Source organism: Dendrobates tinctorius, unplaced genomic scaffold (genome assembly GCF_039654945.1).
Source record: "Dendrobates tinctorius isolate UK_male_01 unplaced genomic scaffold, ASM3965494v1 ptg000183l, whole genome shotgun sequence".
Taxonomy (NCBI): Eukaryota; Metazoa; Chordata; class Amphibia; order Anura; family Dendrobatidae; genus Dendrobates; species Dendrobates tinctorius.
The window spans coordinates 10,213,049-10,233,647 of record NW_027361850.1 but is presented as its reverse complement, the minus strand read 5'-3'; the positions used below and the strand labels follow the sequence as shown (position 1 = coordinate 10,233,647).

The 20,599-nt window shown below is 46.0% G+C and overlaps 1 protein-coding gene across 1 annotated transcript in view; it reads left to right on the top strand.

Moving 5' to 3' along the window:
• The window catches only part of LOC141055076 (uncharacterized), a 256,490-nt gene that overhangs the window by 198,208 nt on the left and 37,683 nt on the right, over positions 1-20,599 (top strand). Inside the window, exon 5 of the mRNA XM_073552036.1 lies at positions 17,897-17,920. Within this exon, the coding sequence (XP_073408137.1) occupies positions 17,897-17,920 (24 nt within the window). The remainder of the gene's footprint in view (positions 1-17,896; positions 17,921-20,599) is intronic.

Here is a 20,599-nt window from a genome sequence, read left to right as displayed (position 1 = left end):
TTCATATGTCTTGCACTGAGGAGAGGCTTCCATCAGGCCACTCTTCCATAAAGGCCCGACTGCTGGAGGGCTTCAGTGATAGTTGACTTTGTGGAACTTTCTCCCATCTCCCTACTGCATCTGTGGAGTTCAGCCACAGTGATCTTGGGGTTCTCATTTACCTCTCACACAAGGCTCTTCTCCCACGGACGGCCAGTTCTAGGAAGACTTCTGGTGGTCCCAAACTTCTTCCATTTAAGGATTATGGAGGCCACTGTGCTCTTAGGAACCTTGAGTACTGCAGAAATTGTGTAGTAACTGTCAGAGACACCGCACTGCACTTGCTCATAGAGCCAGTGCGCGTGTCCTGAGAACAGAAGCAGTGCTAAAAGATACCTGTGGAGTGTGCAGCAGAGGTGACCATGCGTGCTTCAGGCTAATAGTGTCAGGATCCAGTCAGTGCTGGAAAGTAAAGATGCATAGGACCTGCGGACACTAAAACTGAATAATGTGCACGGGACCTATGGTCATGTGACTGCAAGGGGGCGGGGCTTAGCGTCCTGTATTCAGATAGGACAGGACACCATACAACAACTCAGAGTCAGGCAAAACAGAGGTCACACACAGTATGGGCGAACGAGGTACAGGAGAGATGAACAGACGGGTAGTCAGACAGAGCCAAGGGTCATACACAAGAGGGCGACGTGGTACCAAGGGGACGAGCAGAGAGAAGTCGGGTCACAAGCAGAGAGTCATACACGAGAGGTAGCGCAGTACAAGAGGGTCAGGCAGAACTCGTAACAGGGACAGAACCAGATCACAACCGAACAAACAAGCAAGATATCAGGCACAAGGCACACGTATACAAGAGGTCACTTAACTCAGCCGAGGGCAGGAGTATAACTGACACCGGACCCAGGTCCAGTGAACACTAAATAGCCTCCTGCTGCCAGAGAGAGGCAGCACAATTAACCCATAGTCTAACCAGGACGGGTCAAAGCGAAATCCCGTCCTGGATCATGACAGTACCCTCCTCTCAATGGGGGGCCACCGGACCCCCAGGTCTCTCAGGGTACTTGGCGTGAAAGGCTCGGATCAACCGATCCGCATGAACTGATCGAGCAGGAACCCACGAGCGTTCCTCAGGACCGTAGCCCTTCCAATGTATCAAATACTGAAGGGCGCGACGGACCAACCTGGAGTCGACAATTCGTTCCACCTCGTACTCAGCCTGCCCATCTACCAGGACCGGTGTCGGGGAAGATGATGATCCTTCCCCACTGGACCTCACAGGTTTCAAAAGGGCCTTATGGAAAACATTGGGATCCTTAGAGATGGCGGAAGACTCAACCGAAAAGCCACCGGGTTAACTGCTTCGGTAATTACATAGGGACCTATAAACTTGGGTCCAAGCTTCGCAGAGGGGACCTTGAGCCTTATATTTTTGGTGGATAACCATACCTTATCTCCGACCTGAAACACTGGACCCACGGATCGTTTTTTGTCCGCAAAAAATTTAAATTTGTCCTGGGCCTTCGTAATGTTATTCTGGACCTCCCGCCATACCTCCCCCAACCGCTGGATCGACTCGTCCGCCCCAGGACACCCAGAATTCAAGCGGGAAAATTCTCCAAAATGAGGATGAAACCCATAATTGCAAAAAAAAGGAGATGTACCCGTAGACTGGTTAGTGCGGTTGTTAAAAGCAAACTCAGCCAATGGTAACACAGAACACCAATCATCCTGTCGGGCTGAGGTCAAACAACGCAGAATTTGCTCCAGAGACTGATTGGTCCGCTCAGTCTGCCCATTAGTCTCTGGATGGTAGGCGGATGAAAAGGACAGACTAATACCCAACCTCCTACAAAAAGCTCTCCAAAATCTGGACACAAATTGCACTCCCCTATCAGACACCACATTCAGGGGTACCCCATGCAACCGCACCACATGCTCCACAAACAATCTGGACAATGTTTCCGCATTAGGTAGAGCTGCCAAAGGTACAAAATGTGCCTGCTTACTAAACCTGTCCACTACGACCCAGACCACGGTATTACCCTTGGAAGCGGGAAGGTTGGTGATGAAATCCATGGACAGATGAGTCCATGGTCTCTCAGGAATTGGCAGTGGTACCAATTCCCCGGCCGGCCGGTTATGGGGAGTTTTCGCACGGGCACAAACCTCACACGCAGACACATACTCCCCAACATCAGAGGCTAAAGAAGACCACCAGAACATTCTAGCAATGGCCTTCCGGGTCGCTGAGATCCCTGGATGTCCACCCAGAACTGAGTCATGGAACTCCTGGAGGACCTTGAGACGAAACTGAGCTGGCACATAAAGTTTATCCACCGGCTTAGCTGAAGGTGCAAGAGCCTGGGCTTCTCGAATCTCTCGTTCCAACACATTAGAAACCTCTGCCACCACCACCCCAGGCTGAAGAATGGAGGATGGAGGTTCCGGGGGGGGACACCGGATCTAGACTGCGTGACAACGCATCCGCTCTGATATTCTTGGATCCTGGTCAGAAAGTGATCGAGAAGTTAAATCGAGAAAAAAAAAGTGACCATCTAGCCTGTCTGGGAGTCAACCTTTTAGCAGACTCAATGTAAGCTAGGTTTTTGTGGTCTGTGATTACCGTTATAGGATGGACAGCCCCCTCCAAAAAATGCCTCCATTCTGCAAAAGCCAATTTTACGGCCAGAAGTTCCCGATTCCCCACATCATAGTTTCTCTCTGCCGGAGAGAACTTCTTTGAGAAAAAGGCGCAAGGTCTTAAATTGGTCAAAGTGGCGGGTCCCTGGGACAATACCGCCCCCACCCCCACCTCTGAGGCATCTACCTCAACAATAAATGGTTCAGAGGGGTCCGGTTGGATAAGAACCGGGGCCGACATGAAACATTTTTTCAAAAACTGAAATGCCGCTACCGCTGCGGTAGACCAATTCTTGATATCGGCCCCCTTTTGAGTCATGTCTGTGAGGGGTTTAACCACCTGTGAGAACCCCCTTATAAATTTCCGATAATAATTAGCGAACCCAAGGAAACGTTGCAGACCCTTCAAATCACACGGTTGAACCCACTCGAGAATGGCCTGCACCTTACTAGGATCCATGCGATACCCTTCAGCAGACACGATGAACCCCAGAAAGGACAGTTCCTGAACAAAAAATAAACATTTTTCAAGTTTAGCAAACAGACAGTTCTCCCTGAGCCTTTGGAGAACTGCCCGAACATGACCAATGTGAGTCTGTTTATCAGGCGAGTAGATTAAAATGTCATCCAAATACACCATCATAAAACGTCCAATCAAATCGGAGAACACATGATTTATGAAATTTTGGAAGACCGCTGGAGCGTTGGTCAGGCCGAAGGGCATGACCAAATTTTCAAACAACCCTTCAGTAGTGAGAAAGGCGGTCTTCCATTCATCTCCATCCCGGACTCGGATAAGGTTATACGCTCCCCGTAGGTCTAATTTCGAAAACCACTTAGCTCCGGACAACTGATTGTATAAATCAGGAATAAGTGGAAGGGGATAAGTATTCCTCACAGTTATTTTATTTAACTCACGAAAATCGAGGCATGGGCGCAAACCACCGTCTTTTTTTTTTACAAAAAAGAACCCTGCCGCCACAGGAGAAACAGAAGGACGAATATGTCCCTTACGGAGGCTCTCAGAAATATATTCCTTCATCGCAGCCCATTCCGGACCCGAGAGGTTATACAGGCGGGCTTTGGGCAATTTAGCACCTGGAACCAGGTCAATGGCACAATCAAATGGGCGGTGTGGTGGTAAAACCTCAGCCTCTTTTTCGGAGAAAACGTCAGTATAATCTATCAGGCACTCCGGAATGCCTTCTAGACCCACGGACGACACAGACACAGAAACAAGACATTTCTCAGAGCAATAGGGACCCCACTTAACAATGTCCCGAGATTCCCAATTAATCACAGGATTGTGCAGCTGTAACCAGGGGAACCCCAACACCAGTCCCGCAGGCAGGTTGTTCATTACAAAACACGAAATACGTTCCTGGTGTAAGGAACTCACTTTAAGGAGAAACTCTTCAGTACAAAACACAATGTCATTCTTAACCAGTGGTGTTTTGTCAATAGCAACAAGGTGAATCGGAGTCTCCAACCTAACTGTCCCTAACTTACACCTGGCCACCAAGTCAGAGTCAATAAAGTTCAATGATGAACCGCAATCCACGAAGGCAGTTGTGGATGTGGAGACACCCCCACAACAAAGTTCCACTTGGAATGACATTTTAGAAAATGCAGAAAAGGGTACCTGAGAGCCTGGGTGACCTCCACGATAATCACCCGGGCTCAGTCGTTTGTTGGTTAGTGGCTGGGAGGGGCAATCCTTTTTCCCATGTCCAGACTCGCCACTGTGAACACCGCATTTTCTCACGTGCCGTTGCCTCCTTTCTTCCTCCTTATGGTTGATGGTTCCCATCGCCGTGATTTTCAGTGAAGAACTGGCTCCCCTTCCTTGGGAGAATAATGTTGTCTCGGTTTGTATCACTCCCCTTGCCCGTAACCTGCGATCCATTCGGACGGCCTGTGTCATAGCTTCCTCCAGGGCATCAGGTGGGGGGTGGAGAGCCAAGGCGTCTTTCAGATGCTCAGACAGGCCTCTACGGAACAACCCCCGGAGAGCAGCGTCGTTCCAGCAGACCTCAGCAGCCCAGCGTCTGAACTCTGAGCAAAACCACTCGGCTGAGTGTTTCCCCTGGCAAACATTCATCAGCCTGTCCTCAGCCATACGCACCCGATCAGGCTCATCATAAATATGCCCCAGGGCCTCAAAAAATGCATCCACAGTCATACGCTCAGGGGCCGTGGTAGGAAGGGAGAAAGCCCAAGCTTGGGGGGCTCCCCTTAACAGAGAAATAATGACCCCCACTCTCTGACTTTCATCCCCAGAAGAGTGTGGTCTTAAGGAAAAAAAAAGCTTACAGCCCTCCTTGAAAACTCTGAAGTCATTTTTATCTCCAGAAAAGGTATCTGGTAACTTCACTGGAGACTCAGGGGAAATTAATGTAACATCCCGATCCCCCAATGAAAGAACCCCCTGCACAGCGTCAGCGATCAGCTGCTGAGACTGAGCCAGGACTCTTTGTTCTCCAAAGAGTTTCTGAGACATCTGCGTCAGATGCTTAACCTGCTCAGAAAGAGTGTGCACAGGATCCATCACACACACAGGTGAATGGGAGCAGAGAGAAAAAAAAAATGGTGTGGGTCAGTTATAATGTCATAGACACCGCACTGCACTTGCTCATAGAGCCAGTGCTCGTGTCCTGAGAACAGAAGCAGTGCTAAAAGATACCTGTGGAGCAGAGCAGCAGAGGTGACCATGCGTGCTTCAGGCTAATAGTGTCAGGATCCAGTCAGTGCTGGAAAGTAAAGATGCATAGGACCTGCGGACACTAAAACTGAATAATGTGCACGGGACCTATGGTCATGTGACTGCAAGGGGGCGGGGCTTAGCGTCCTGTATTCAGATAGGACAGGACACCATACAACAACTCAGAGTCAGGCAAAACAGAGGTCACACACAGTACGGGCGAACGAGGTACAGGAGGGACAAACAGACGGGTAGTCAGACAGAGCCAAAGGTCATACACAAGAGGGCGACGTGGTACCAAGGGGACGAGCAGAGAGAAGTCGGGTCACAAGCAGAGAGTCATACACGAGAGGTAGCGCAGTACAAGAGGGTCAGGCAGAACTCGTAACAGGGACAGAACCAGATCACAACTGAACAAACAAGCAAGATATCAGGCACAAGGCACACGTATACAAGAGGTCACTTAACTCAGCCGAGGGCAGGAGTATAACTGACACCGGACCCAGGTCCAGTGAGCACTAAATAGCCTCCTGCTGCCAGAGAGAGGCAGCACAATTAACCCATAGTCTAACCAGGACGGGTCAAAGCGAAATCCCGTCCTGGATCATGACAGTAACCTTGGCCAGATCTGTGCCTTGCCACAATTCATTTAACCTCATAATTCTCGTTTGATCTGACAAGCACTGTGAGGTTTTATATAGACAGTTGTGTGCCTTTACAAAACAAGTCCAATCAGTTTAATTAAACACAGGTGGACGCCAATGAAGGAGTAGAACCATCTCAAGGAGGATCACAAGGAAATGGACAGCATGTGACTTAACCCCTTCACTACCAAGGTGGTTTGCACGTTAACTCCCGGGCCAATTTTTACAATTCTGACCACTGTCCCTTTATGAGGTATTAACTCTGAAACGCTTCCATGGATTTCATTCAAATAACTTGCGTTTATTTGTGAAAAAAATGGAAATTTGGCGAAAATTTTTAAAATTTCGCAATTTTCCAACTTTGAATTTTTATGCCCTTAAATCACAGAGATACGGCACACAAAAAACTTAATAAATAACATTTCCCACATGTTTACTTTACATCAGCACAATTTTGGAACCAAAATTTTTTTTTGTTAGGAAGTTATAAGGGTTAAAAGTTGACCAGCGATATCTCATTTTTGCAACACCATTTTATTTTTACGGGCCACATCATATTTGAAGCCACTTTGAGGGGTCTATATGATAGAAAATACCAAAAGTGACACCATTCTAAAAACTGCACCCCTTAAGGTGCTCAAAACCACATTCAAGAAGTTTATTAACCCTTCAGGTGCGTCACAGGAATTTTTTTGAATATTTAAAAAAAAATGAACATTTAACTTTTTTTCACAAAAAAAATATTCAGGTTCAATTTTTTCTATTTTACCAAGGGTAACAGGAGAAATTGGAATGCAAAAGTTATTGTGCAGTTTGTCCTGAGTACACTGTTACCTGATATGTGGGGGGGAACCACTGTTTCGGCGCATGGCAGAGCTCAGAAGGGAAGGAGCGCTGTTTGACTTTTTCAATGCAAAATTGGCTGGAATTCAGATCGGACGCCATGTCACGTTTGGAGAGCCCCTGATGTACCTAAACAGTGGAAACCCCCCACAAGTGACCCCATTTTGGAAACTATACCCCCCAAGGAACTTATCTAGATGTGTGGTGAGAACTTTGAACCCACAAGGGCTTCACAGAAGTTTATAACGTACAGCGGTACAATTAGAAAATCATATTTTTTCCACAAAAATGATCTTTTCACCCCCAATTTTTATTTTCCCAAGGGTAACAGGACCCTAAAAGTTATTGCACAGTTTGTCCTGAGTACGCTGATACCTCATATGTGGGTGTAAACGACTTTTTGGGCACATGGCAGAGCTCAGAAGGGAAGCAGCGTCATTTGACTTTTTTGGCTGGAATTGAGATTGGACACCATGTCGCGATTGGAAAACCCCTGATGTACCAAAACAGTGGAAACCCCCCACAAATGACACCATTTTGGCAACTAGACCCCCCTCGGAACTTATCTAGATGTGTGGTGAGCACTTTGAACCCCCAAGTGCTTCACAGAAGTTTATAACGCCCGGGTGTGAAAATAAAAAAATCATTTTTTTCCACAAAAATGATATTTTTGCCCCCAATTTTTTATTTTCCTAAGGGTAACAGGAGAAATTGGACCCCAAAAGTTGTTTTGCAATTTGTGCTGAGTAGGTTGATACCCCATATGTGGGGGTAAACCACTGTTTGGGCGCATGGCAGAGCTTGGAAGGGAAGGAGCACCATTTGACTTTTTCAACGCAGAATTGGCTGGAATTGAGATCAGATGCCATGTTGCATTTGGAGAGCACCTGATGTGCCCAAACAGTGGAAACCCCCCAATTATAACTCCAACACACCCCTAACCCTAATCTCAGCCCTGTTATGAATGAGTCACCGTAGGAGGCAAAAAACAGAAATACTAGCTAAGTCCAGAAAACCAGAGAAGTTGGCAGCTATCGGATTGCAGACCCCTGAACCTAACAACAAAAACTAGCAGTAGCCGTGGGGGGTTCCTACGGTGCCCTAGACCCCTCGATCACAGCCGGAGAACTAAATAGCCTAAAGACAGAGAGGGAAATCTAAACTGCCCCAGAGCAGACCCCAAAGCAATAGGCAGCCCCCAACATATAATGACGGTGAAGCAAGATGAAAAAACACTCACACAGATAGAAAGATAGGCTGAGCAAATGATGGGGCCAAAGCTAACTAAATAGGACAGGATAGAAAAGCTGCTGTCTGCAATCCACCCAAAACCCTATCAAAACAAGAGCCAACAGACTGATAGGGAAAAAAACCCTGAAGACGCTAGGCTTCAAAAGACTATATCAGTACTCAGGTATTTTCTGAAGACAGAGCAAAAAGGAATTCAGCTCACCCAGAAATCCAGAAAAACAAGGCAAAACAAAACACAAATGCAAAAGGCAGAGCAGAAAACTTAACTTTTGAGGAGCAGAAATCAGACTGGTCTCCTAGAATCCCTCAGGGAAATCACCAGCAAGGCAGAAGGGCGTCGGCTGCCTTATATCCAGTCAGCAATCCCAGTCACCCAGTCATCATCATCCAGCTCAGGTGCTTGGTAATCAGCCTCACTAGCTTCCTTCACCAGAAGAGGGAGTTCCTCAGACCTCAATGGTGAAGGGGAAAATGAACTCACAACACAGCCCTAACTCTAGCCCTAACCCTAACCCAAGCCCTAACCTTAACCCTAATGCGAAAATGGAAATATATACATTTTCTTTTAATTTTATTATTTTTCCCTAACTAAGGGGGTGATAACAGGGGGTTGATTTACTCTTTATGGTGGTTTTTATGTTTGGCAGCTGTCACACGCTAAAAGACGCTTTTTATTGTAAAAATAGTTTCTAGGATTCTAGGAGTCTTATTTTTTGCGGGACGAGTTGACGTTTTTATTGGTACCATTTTGGGGCACATGACATCTTTTGATCGCTTTTTATTCCGATTTTTGGGAAGCAGAATGAACAAAAACCAGCGTTTCATGAATTTCTTTTGGGGGGTGCGTTTACACCGTTCCACCTGCGGTAAAATTGATAAAGCGCTTTTATTCTTCGGGTCAGTACGGTTACAGCGATGCCTCATTTTGGTCATTTTTTTATGTTTTGGCGCTTTTATGCAATGAAAACAATTTTATATAAAAAATAATTATTTTTGCATTGCTATATTTTGTGAGCTATAACTTTTTTATTTTTTTGCTGATGCTGCTGTATGGTGGCTTGTTTTTTGCAGGACAAGATGACGTTTTCAGCGGTACCATGGATATTTATATGCGTCTTTTTGATGCCCATAATCTTTATATAATGGTATTATGTGTATTTCTTCAATATATGCATAAATAATTATCAGATTGTATTTATTGATATCCATTTTAATACCTGATTTTTATCTGATTGTAATAAATATTATAGTCAAACAGTAGGAACGCTTACATAATAGTGCTCAGATACCGCAGGCTGTGGAGAGATCTCTCCACAGCCTGCGGTATCTGAGCACTATTATGTAAGCGTTCCTACTGTTTGACTACTCTGCCATTATGGCATGATTATGGATTGTGGGACTGTTACCGCTAATTTTCCCCTGCTATGTCTAGTCTGTTCCGGGAGTCCTCTGCCACTTTATACCTATTATGGTTATGACAGGATTTCACATAGGCAGTGGCATTTTGCTCGCATCCCACTAGGGCGTTTTCACTGCAGGTGGATTTAGCGAGATGGTGCTTTGTTGATGATTCCTATTTATCTCCTTTCCTGGCATTTGGTGCCATATTTTATGTGCAATTGTGCTATGATTACTGTATGTTCTTGTGTATATCTGTTATAATAAAATTTGATATTTTCATAAAATTCTGGATTCAATCACTCCGTTTCTCTTGGTTTACCTATGTATGTTTATGGAGTGGAACCATTTATTGCTATGGCAGGCCTTAATTTCAGGCCATTGCCATTTGTCTTTTGCAAAGTATTGGGCTATTTTGTTCTACTAAGTCTTAATCATAGTAGGTCTTTTGTGGCTCCCACCGCTTATTATGGCACCAGTACTTCCGCCCACTGCTCCCTTTCAGCGACCCTTTCAAAAAAGGTTAAAAAACCCTCTATATTTTCACCTGGGATCATTTTCTCCTCACAGCCTTCCGGACAGAAAAATAATCAGTTGACCTTGCAGTTGGAGCTGCCGCTGTGCCATGAAACATCTCTATGAGTAATTCAATCTGCTGCTGTTGTTGGCTGTCCTGTTGCTGAAGCTGTTGCATAAACAGCTTATTTGTCTCTTGTGTCAGATGTTGCTGTTAGTACAGCCGTTGCTGCTGCTACAGGGTTTGCGCCAGGTGTTTAATCAAGTCCTCCATGCTGTCTGTCTGATTTTGCTAACTGGCTTAAAGCTGCATTCAACCACGACATCCTGTACTTCTGTAGCAGCCACACGTTCCCTGGGAAGGCTGCCTGCAATCTTTACCAAATGTAATAATGCTACTCAATTGAGAGCAATCTGAGGTATCATAAATACCGTTTCTATTTCAATCCTCATAAACCACATCACAGGAAACTCAAATGCATCCTTTATCCAGCACAAAGTAAAACATTAAGCAACAAGTCCATGCAATAGTGCTGGTTAGCCCGCCTGGCTTAGAGCCCAGCTTCTTAGTTCTTTAGCACAGGCACTCAGTCACGGAGATCTGCACACCTCCAAACACACAGACATTTGTGAGACAAACAGGTCTCAATTTACAAAGTGAGCCACACCCAGGGGAGGAGATATGTTGAGCAGTCATCTCTCCTTACTCTTCAGCTGCTCACAATCAAACTGTCATGGCTGATTAACCCTTTTTAGTCTTATACGTGCTAAAGCATAACTCCAGATTTATCTCCCATCCACTAGGTGTCTTACAGTTACCTTACGATATATAAATTGTGGTACAGTAAAGGGTGTTTTACTGGATGGGAGGTACCTTTCTCCCAGCAGGTTAATGTTTGGCCAGGTTTTTCCCTAAAGACAGGACCTGCGATGATGTCATGGTCACGTGATCAGCCTATGTGATGTTTACCTCAATTGTAGGAGGGGTTATGGGCTATGTAATGGAGGTTGGTGTTTGGCACATGGCGAGTGTGTCTGGAAGTTACAGGAACATGGCTGAATTTAGTCTGAATTTGTATACAGGATCCCTGTGCTGCAGGATTATCGCAGCAAGACTCTCAAGAACCCTGGGAATGGCACCTGACGGATGCCGTGGACCTAGCAGCCGCTTAGTTAAGCCCATCCCGTGCAAGGGGTGTGTCTGGGACCAGTGGTTCTCCAAGCTGGAGTATATGTATGTTTTTCCTTACTTTCTATTAATCTGCTGTTTGCAACGTGACATTAAACCACTGAAATTGGACTTTAAGCCTGTGTATTGCCTCGTTACTGCAGCCCTGCCATTACCTACCAGAGCGAATCCCTACAATTGGTGGACTGAATGCGGGCAAGCGCAGTGAGGCCAGGCTGTTTTTCTTATTTTTGATTTGTACCCCAGCCTATGTCCTGGGTGAAAGGAGTGGCACAGACCCAGGCGGGGAACTTTCCAGAAATGGAGGCCACGGTAAAAACGCTCATAGAGGCCATGCGACAGCAGCAGCAGACAATGCAGCAGCAGCAGGAGGCCATGCAACAGCAGGCTATGTAGCAGCAGGAAACCAATCAGCTGTTGATACAGCATATCATGATAGCGCAGACAAATGGATCTAACCGGGGAATCCATGATGTCCAGAAAGGGGTTCGTACCGCGGTTCCCAAAATGCATGAGTCAGACGATGTGGAGGCATACCTGGAGATGTTCGAAGGAGTCGCTGAGAGAGAGAAGCTACCCCGGGAACAGTGGGCAGAAATCATCGCTCCGCTTCTGGCCCCAGGACCTTTGAAAGCGTATCAGGACCTACCCACAGAGCAAAGGGCGGACTACACGGTCGTCAAGGGTGAGATACTGGCACATCTTGGGGTAAATGTGTTAGTTTGGGCCCAGCGGGTACACCAGTGGGAGTTTACCCCCTCCAAGCTGGCTCGGTCCCAGTATTATGACCTGATGCACCTGTTACAAAAGTGGTTGCAGCCTGAGGTGTTGTCCCCCATAGCCATGCTGGACCGCATGGCGACTGGAGGCTTTGCCCCCCTCCCTCCAAACATGGGTCGGACAGGCATCCCCTACTAATGTCATGCAGATCATAGACCTCAAAGAAAGGTATGGGCTACCAAAGGGCTACAGGGAGGTACTCCCCGGAAGGTAACAGGAAGGTTCCCTAAGTCTCCACCCCTGGTTCGGCGAGCGGAGCCCAGGAAAGCCGCTCAGGACTTATCTGGGGAAGTAAGGAGCCCCATAATCTGCTGGCGGTGCCAGTAACCAGGTCATATGAGAGCTGATTGTCCCCACCTGGCTGAGCCCATGGACACAAACTTTGGGTTCCGCCAGTCTCACTATGCCGAACCGATGTGTGCAATGGGCACCCCGAAAGGTCCCAATATGGAACATTTGTGTCGGGTTGAAGTGGAAGGCACCCCGGCTGTGGCCCTATTGAACTCAGGGACTCTTGTAACCCTGGTAAGAGCCAGCTGGATACAAACCAGCGAGTATACGGGTTGGAAAATAGGGGTGTTGTGTATACATGGGGTCTTAAAAGACTATCCCACCGCACTAGTGGTGATAAACACGCCAGCGGGAAAGCAGTGCCATGAGGTGGGGGTTGTGACTAATCTGCATTATGAAGTAATAATTGGAAGAGACTTTCCTTTATTTTCTGTGCTGCGGCCATCTGTTGTCCCACCCACGGAGCAACTGCCGGCACCAGAGGCAACCAGGTTACATTCTCCAGAAGTAGGGCATGAGCCTGGTGGCCCGGAGGAAGAAGTGCTGGCGGTAGGGGTAACCTTTCCTTCAGTGTAGGAGGGGAAGAATTCTCCCAGAGAAGTATTGGCTGGATAGGTGGAAGACTTGCTGCCGGGACCCGAGTTGTCAGACTTGAATGTAGCAGGTGACAATTTTGGTACAGCGCAACTCCGAGACCCTACTTTGGCCCTGGCCAGAGAAAATGTACTGTTTGTTAATGGGGAACCCCAACGACCTGGGGCAGCTACAGTGTTGCCACGCTTTGAGCTGAACCAAGATTTGTTGTACCGAGTGGAGAAAATATGTGGGGAAATGGTAGAACAGTTACTGGTACCTCAGGCATATCGTAGGCTGGTAATGGACTTAGCGCATGCGCATGTACTTGGGGGGCATTTGGGCCAAAAGAAAACCCTAGACGGAATTCTGCAGGGGTTCTACTGGCTAGGGGTCCATGACGAAGTTAAACGGTACTGTAATTCCTGTCCAGTGTGCCAGGTAACCAGTCCCCAGCCTCACTTTCGGAGTCCCTTGGTGCCTTTACCAATCATTGAGGTACCCTTCAAGAGTGTGGCAATGGATCTGGTCGGGCCTCTCAATAAGTTGGCAAGGGGACACCAACACATCTTGGTAGTTCTAGATTATGCTACCCGATATCCTGAGGCCATTCCTCTGCGCCACACATCAGCTAAGCTTATAGCAAAGGAACTCTTGGATATGTTTTCGCAGGTGGGAATTCCTCAAGAAATTTTAACAGACCAGGGAACCCCCATTATGTCAAAAATTATGAAAGAACTCTGCCATTTGCTAAATGTTAAACAGTTGCGCACATCTGTCTATCATCCCCAAACAGATGGTCTGGTAGAAAGATTCAATAAGACGCTGAAGAACATGTTAAAAAAGGCAGTTTCCAAAGATGGGAAGGACTGGGATCTCTTATTGCCATATTTGTTGTTTGCAGTGCGGGAGGTACCTCAGGCATCTACGGGGTTCTCGCCCTTTGAACTATTGTACGGCAGACATCCACGGGGCTTACTCGTTATAGCCAAAGAGGCCTGGGAGAACCAACCTACCCCCCACAAAAGTGTGATAGAGCATGTTGCAAAAATGCAAGAAAGAATGGAGACAGTCCTACCCTTAGTCCAGGAACATAAGGAGGCAGCACAACAGTCACAGAGTCGGGTCTATAACCAGGGGGCTCGGGTAAGAACCTTTAGCCCTGGGGATTGGGTGTTGGTACTTGTGCCTACCGTAGATAGCAAATTTCTTGCAAGGTGGCAGGGACCCTACGAGATCATGGAAAAGGTGGGGCCAGTAGACTTCAAGGTACACTAGTCAGGATGGAGAAAGCCAGAACAGGTTTACCATGTTAATTTGCTTAAACTATGGAAAGATAGAGAAAACCTTGGTGGGGATAGTCCGCTGCCTGCGTTTCAGATGGAGAAGGCTCAATCACCTTGGGGCGAGGCAGGAGAAGCCCAACCCACAGTCAAAACTGCAGACACATTGTCTCCTAGACAGGTTCAGGAGGTCCGGGAGTTCATTAGTCGAATTACAGATGTTTTTTCGGAGCTCCCCGGACGCACCTCCCTAATCCAACAGAATATTGTCACGGAGCCACAGGCCAATGTCCGACTAAAGCCATATCGGGTGCCTGAGGCCTGGTGACAAGCCATCTCGGAAGAGGTAAAAACTATGCTACAGTTAGGGGTCATAGAAGAGTCCCAAAGTGAGAGGGCCAGCCCAATAGTCCTAATACCCAAGCCTGATGGGTCTCTAAGATTCTGTTACGATTTTAGAAAACTTAATGACATTTCAAAGTTTGACGCTTACCCTATGCCTCGGGTTGACGAGTTGATAGAGCGATTTGAGCAGGCATGGTATTTTACAACTCTGGACCTCACAAAAGGTTATTGGTAGGTACCCCTAACAGAGGCTGTGAAGGAAAACAGGCTTTTGTAACACCCGAGAGGCTGTTCCAGTATAAGGTGTTACCCTTTGGGTTGCATGGCGCACCAGCAACGTTCCAGCGATTAATGGATATTGTCCTCCGTCCCCATCGCCGCTATGTCTTAACCTGTCTAGACGATATTATTGTGTACAGCACCGACTGGGAAAGTCACCTAGCAAAAGTACAGGCAGTGATAGACTCTCTGCGACAAGCAGGGCTAACTGCCAACCAAAAGAAGTGTTCCATAGGGTTGGAGGAAGCTTGGTACTTGGGTTACGTCATTGGGAGAGGAGTTCTCAAGCCTCAAGTAAATAAAGTGGAGGCAATTCAGAACTGGCCCCGTCCCCTCACAACAAAACAGGTAAAAGCCTTTTTAGGTTTGGTGGGATATTACAGGCGGTTCATTCCCAACTTTGCAACCCTGTCCATGCCTTTGACAGACTACTTAAAAGGGAGGAAATCTGTGATGGTCCATTGGAATGATCAGTTAGAGGAGGCCTTTACAAAGTTAAAAGGGGTACTGTGTGGTACACCAGTCCTGATCACTCCAAATTTAAAAAAAGAGTTCGTTGTTCAGACGGATGCCTCTGAGATAGGGCTCGGGGCCGTGCTGTCTCAGAAGGTTAACGGGGAAGAGCATCCCGTTAGTTTCCTAAGCCGGAAGCTTACCCCAGCTGAAACCAGGTACAGTATTGTGGAGAGAGAGTGCCTGGCCATCAAGTGGGCACTCGAGTCATTGCGCTACTATTTGCTAGGGAGAACATTTTGGTTGATGACAGATCATTCCCCTCTTACATGGATGAGTCAAGCTAAGGAGAGGAATGCCCGAGTCACCAGGTGGTTCCTGTCCCTGCAAAATTTTAAATTTTCAGTAGAACATCGGGCAGGCAGACTACAGGGAAATGCAGATGCCCTGTCCAGAGTTCACTATATGTCATGTGTCCACCCCCTTAGGGTTCAACATAGGAGGGAGGTATGTGGTACAGTAAAGGGTGTTTTACTGGATGTGAAATACATTTCTCCCAGCAGTTTAGTTTAATGTTTGGCCGGACTTTTCCCTAAAGACAGGACCTGCGATGATGTCATGGTCACGTGGTCAGCCCATGTGACGTTTATCTCACTTGTAGGAGGGGCTATGGTCTATGTAATGGAGGTTGGTGTTTCGCACATGGAGAGTGTGTCTGGAAGTTAAAGGAACTTGGCTGGACTTAGCCTGAACTTGTATACAGGATCCCCGTGCTGCAGGATTATAGCAGCAAGACTCTCAATAACCCTGGGAATGGCACCTGGCGGATGCCGCGGACCTGGCAGCCGCTTAGTTAAGCCCAGCCCTTGCACGGGATGTGCAAGGGGTGAGTCTGGGACCAGTGGTTCTCCAAGCTGGAATAAATTTATGTTTTTCCTTACTTTCTGTTAATCTGCTGTTTGCAACGTGACATTAAACCACTGAAATTGGACTTTAAGCCTGTGTGTTGCCTCGTTACTGCAGCCCTGCCATTACCTACCAGAGCGAATCCCTACAATATATATATATATGCACAAAAATGTTTATGTTTACATTTCATATAGATAACTATACAAAATATACCATATAGTTATTATTTAGATAGCTATGTATGTGTCCTTATTGATGTTATAATATATTGACAGCATTATTTGGCATTTGGACATGATGTCACGTGGGGAAATTCTCTACTCCTGAACTTTGCTTTTTCCAGGTTCCTCCTGCAGTCTCTTTTGCTTACAGACAACTGCACTGACACCTCTAGCTCTTTCTTAAGGGGCCTTTACACATAGCGATATCGCTAAAGTGTCACCGATTTTATGACGCAGCAGCGATATCGCTATGTGTGATACTTACCTCTGACCGGCTCCCCCGCTGTCTGTCACTGAGATCGTGCAGCTCCATTTCTCGTCGGACGCTTCCTGCTGGCGCCGACGAGCGACGCGTGGACGCGGGCGGGAGGACGTCAGGATCGCCGCGTCTGAAAGGTAAGTAACGATCGCTGCTGCGTCGCTACATCGCTGTGAGATCTGCCTGTGAGGCAGCTCACTAGCGACCATTTAGCAATGCACCAGCGATCCTGACCGAGTCATATTGTGGTCGGGATCGCTGGTGCATCGCTAAATGTAAAGGGGCTTTTAGGCTCTCTCTGTTAATAGGTGCAAGTTTGGGTGTCAGCCCCCATTTGGGAACCCCATTATGGAGATGTTAAGACTCCTTACTTCCCCAAGGAACTCTCAACTGCCTGGTACCTTTCCACTAGGCACACCATTTCATTAGCATTCCGGTGATCTCCCTGGGCCACCCAGGACTGCACTGACCTTGGAAGGAAGTGTATGAACGTGTCCACCATCTGCGCTGTGGAGAATGATTCATATTGCAACCACTTTCGAACCAGGTGTAATAGGCTGAACATTTGGGACTGGGGAGGTTTGTCACCATGATAGGCCCAGTGATGCACCTGTTGTGCCCTAACTTCTGAAAAACATGGGGTTAAAGAACCTTTGGGTCCATCTACATTGAGATATTAAAATAAGGTCACCAGATGGTTAGAGTGTGTATTCAAATCAACATTTTTCACATGGCGAGGAAAAGCTACTAAAATTTAAAATGCTTTACTAATTTAATATCCATTATGTACCAGTGTCCTATGTAAAATAAAACCAACACATACTGACCTCCTGATCCAATACCGTTCCAACAATGTTGGGGCTATGTCTCTTTGTGCGAGGGTGATAATGTTATCTCACACGAGCCCTGCAGTCTGTCAGCGGCTACTGATGGGCTGCAGTATTCACAGTTTGATTGACAAAATTTTATTTCTATGAGGTAGAAATGGCTCCCCTTAATTCTTGGGCGCCTGTGCTGCTGCACAGATTGCACCACTGGTATATCCACCCCTGATAATCCATTGATTTAAGTGGGTACCATGTAATACTACATTTCCCCTTCAATACCTCAGTGAATACTGTTACATATACATTTCTGTTACATTCAAAACATGTAATAATGATTCTGATTGTAGGAGCTAGAATCCAAACCAGTGTCTAGATTAAATGAACTTCGTAGTCATGCATGCAGAGGTGTAAATGTAGTAATAATTGTCATAGGTCATCATAGTCTTTTTAGACTTTCGGAACTCCTTGTAACAGTAATGTTTCTTTATCTCCCCTACCAGGAATCCACTGATACCATGTTAACAGTAAGTACATCAACTGTTAGAGCTTCCGATATAGCTGCTGGAATGCTTCTGAACTCTTAATTCAACCTCAAAAATCGGGCCTATTCTTTACTCCATTAGAATAATTAAAAATTAAAGGCCCGTAGTGTACATTACAAGTGAGAAATGTTACCGTATTTCCCCCGAAAAAAAAGACCTGCCCCAAAAATAAGCCCTAGCATGATTTTTCAGGCTTTCTGGAGTATGCTGAAAATATAAACCCTAGTTCAAAAATAAGCCCTAGTTAAAGAAGTTAAAGAATACAGAATGCAGAAGAATACAGCAGAATGCAGCTTTCTTCATTAAAGAAAGCAGACAACTCCAAAAGAAACCAGACACAAACAAAAGAAAGCACACATCCCCAAAAGAATCACACTCACCAGACCCAAGACAATTAGAGGTGGCAAGTGCTGATGGTGGATAGGCTCTCACACAGTCACTATCATGTTCATTGCCGATCCAGCTGCAATGCACTGCAGCTCTTATCCATAGATCAGGTACCAGTATCACTTCACTCCGGAGCGCAAGCGTTCTTTCTTCTTCCGCTCACCTTGGGGAGCCAATCGCTATCAGGGTGAAACAGATTTGTGCGTGAAAGCCCATCCACTTACAAACTATACCGTAATAGTTTGGGGTCTGGTGAGTGCGATTCTTTTCGGGGTAAGCCAATATTAGCAATCAGTCCAAGTACAGAAAGAATTATAATTGTAAATTTAGGTAAGCAATTTAAACCATAATAAATATAGTATGTACCCACCACTATAGGATTGGTATATATGGTTCTGCACCATGAAAACAGCAGATCAGATAAGAAAATGTGCAAATGAACCAGTAATAGTACTAACACAAAATGTATTAACATTTAGCTAAAATACAATACACATAACAAGAAGTAAATCATAAGGCCGGAGTCACACTAGCAATTAAATCGGACGAATGCAATGCGATAAAAAATCACATTGCATTCGTCCCAATGTTATTCTATGGTGTAGCTCCCATCATTCGATTTTTTTTCTGAACGTTTCCTCGGACCGAGACAATCGCAGCATGCTGGGATTGTCACCGATTTTCGGATCGGACTCGCCAATGCAAGTCTATGGGGGCGATAAAAAATCGGATTACAAATGGACCAGATATGTGTGTCCTTTACAAAAAGCCGGCAATTCATTTAGCAATAGAGTAAAATCACACTGACCGGTTAAATAAAGAAACGAAAGACTAGATATTGACACATAGAATACAATATATATATATATATATATATATATATATATATATATACAGTCATGGCCAAAAGTATTGACACCCCTGCAATTCTGTCAGATAATATTCAGTTTCTTCCTGAAAATGATTGCAAACACAAATTCTTTGGTATTATTATCTTCATTTAATTTGTCTTAAATGAAAAAACACAAAAGGGAATGAAGCAAAAAGCAAAACTTTGATCATTTCACACAAAACTCCAAAAATGGGCCGGACAAAAGTATTGGCACCCTCAGCCTAATACTTGGTTGCACAACCTTTAGCCAAAATAACTGCGACCAACTGCTTCCGGCAACCATCAATGAGTTTCTTACAATGCTCTGCTGGAATTTTAGACCATTCTTCTTTGGCAAACTACTCCAGGTCCCTGATATTTGAAGGGTGCCTTCTCCAAACTGCCATTTTTAGATCTCTCCACAGGTGTTCTATGGGATTCAGGTCTGGACTCATTGCTGGCCACCTTAGAAGTCTCCAGTGCTTTCTCTCAAACCATTTTCTAGTGCTTTTTTAAGTGTGTTTTGGGTTATTGTCCTGCTGGAAGACCTATGACCTCTGAGGTAGACCCAGCTTTCTCACACTGGGCCCTATATTATGCTGCAAAATTTGTTGGTAGTCTTCTGACTTCATAATGCCAAGCACACAGTCAAGCAGTCCAGTGCCAGAGGCAGCAAAGCAACCCCAAAACATCAGGGAACCTCCGCCATGTTTGACTGTAGGGACCGTGTACTTTTCTTTGAATGCCTCTTTTTTCTCCTGTAAACTCTATGTTGATGCTTTTGCCCTAAAAGCTCTACTTTTGTCTCATCTGACCAGAGAACATTTTTCCAAAATGTTTTAGGCTTTTTCAGGTAAGTTTTGGCAAACTCCAGCCTGGCTTTTTTATGTCTCGGGGTAAGAAGTGGAGTCTTCCTGGGTCTCCTACCATACAGTCCCTTTTCATTCAGATGCCGACGGATAGTACGGGTTGACACCGTTGTACCCTCGGACTGCAGGGCAGCTTGAACTTGTTTGGATGTTAGTGGAGGTTCTTTATCCAACATCCGCACAATCTTGCATTGAAATCTCTTGTCAATTTTTCTTTTCCGGCCACATCTAGAGAGGTTAGCCACAGTGCCATGGGCTTTAAACTTCTTGATGACACTGCGCACGGTAGACACAGGAACATTCAGGTCTTTGGAGATGGACTTGTAGCCTTGATATTGCTTATGCTTCCTCACAATTTGGTTTCTCAAGTCCTCAGACAGTTCTTTGGTCTTCTTTCTTTTCTCCATACTCAATGTGGTACACACAAGGACACAGGACAGAGGTTGAGTCAACTTTAATCCATGTCAACTGGCTGCATGTGTGATTTAGTTATTGCCAACACCTGTTAGGTGCCACAGGTAAGTTATAGGTGCT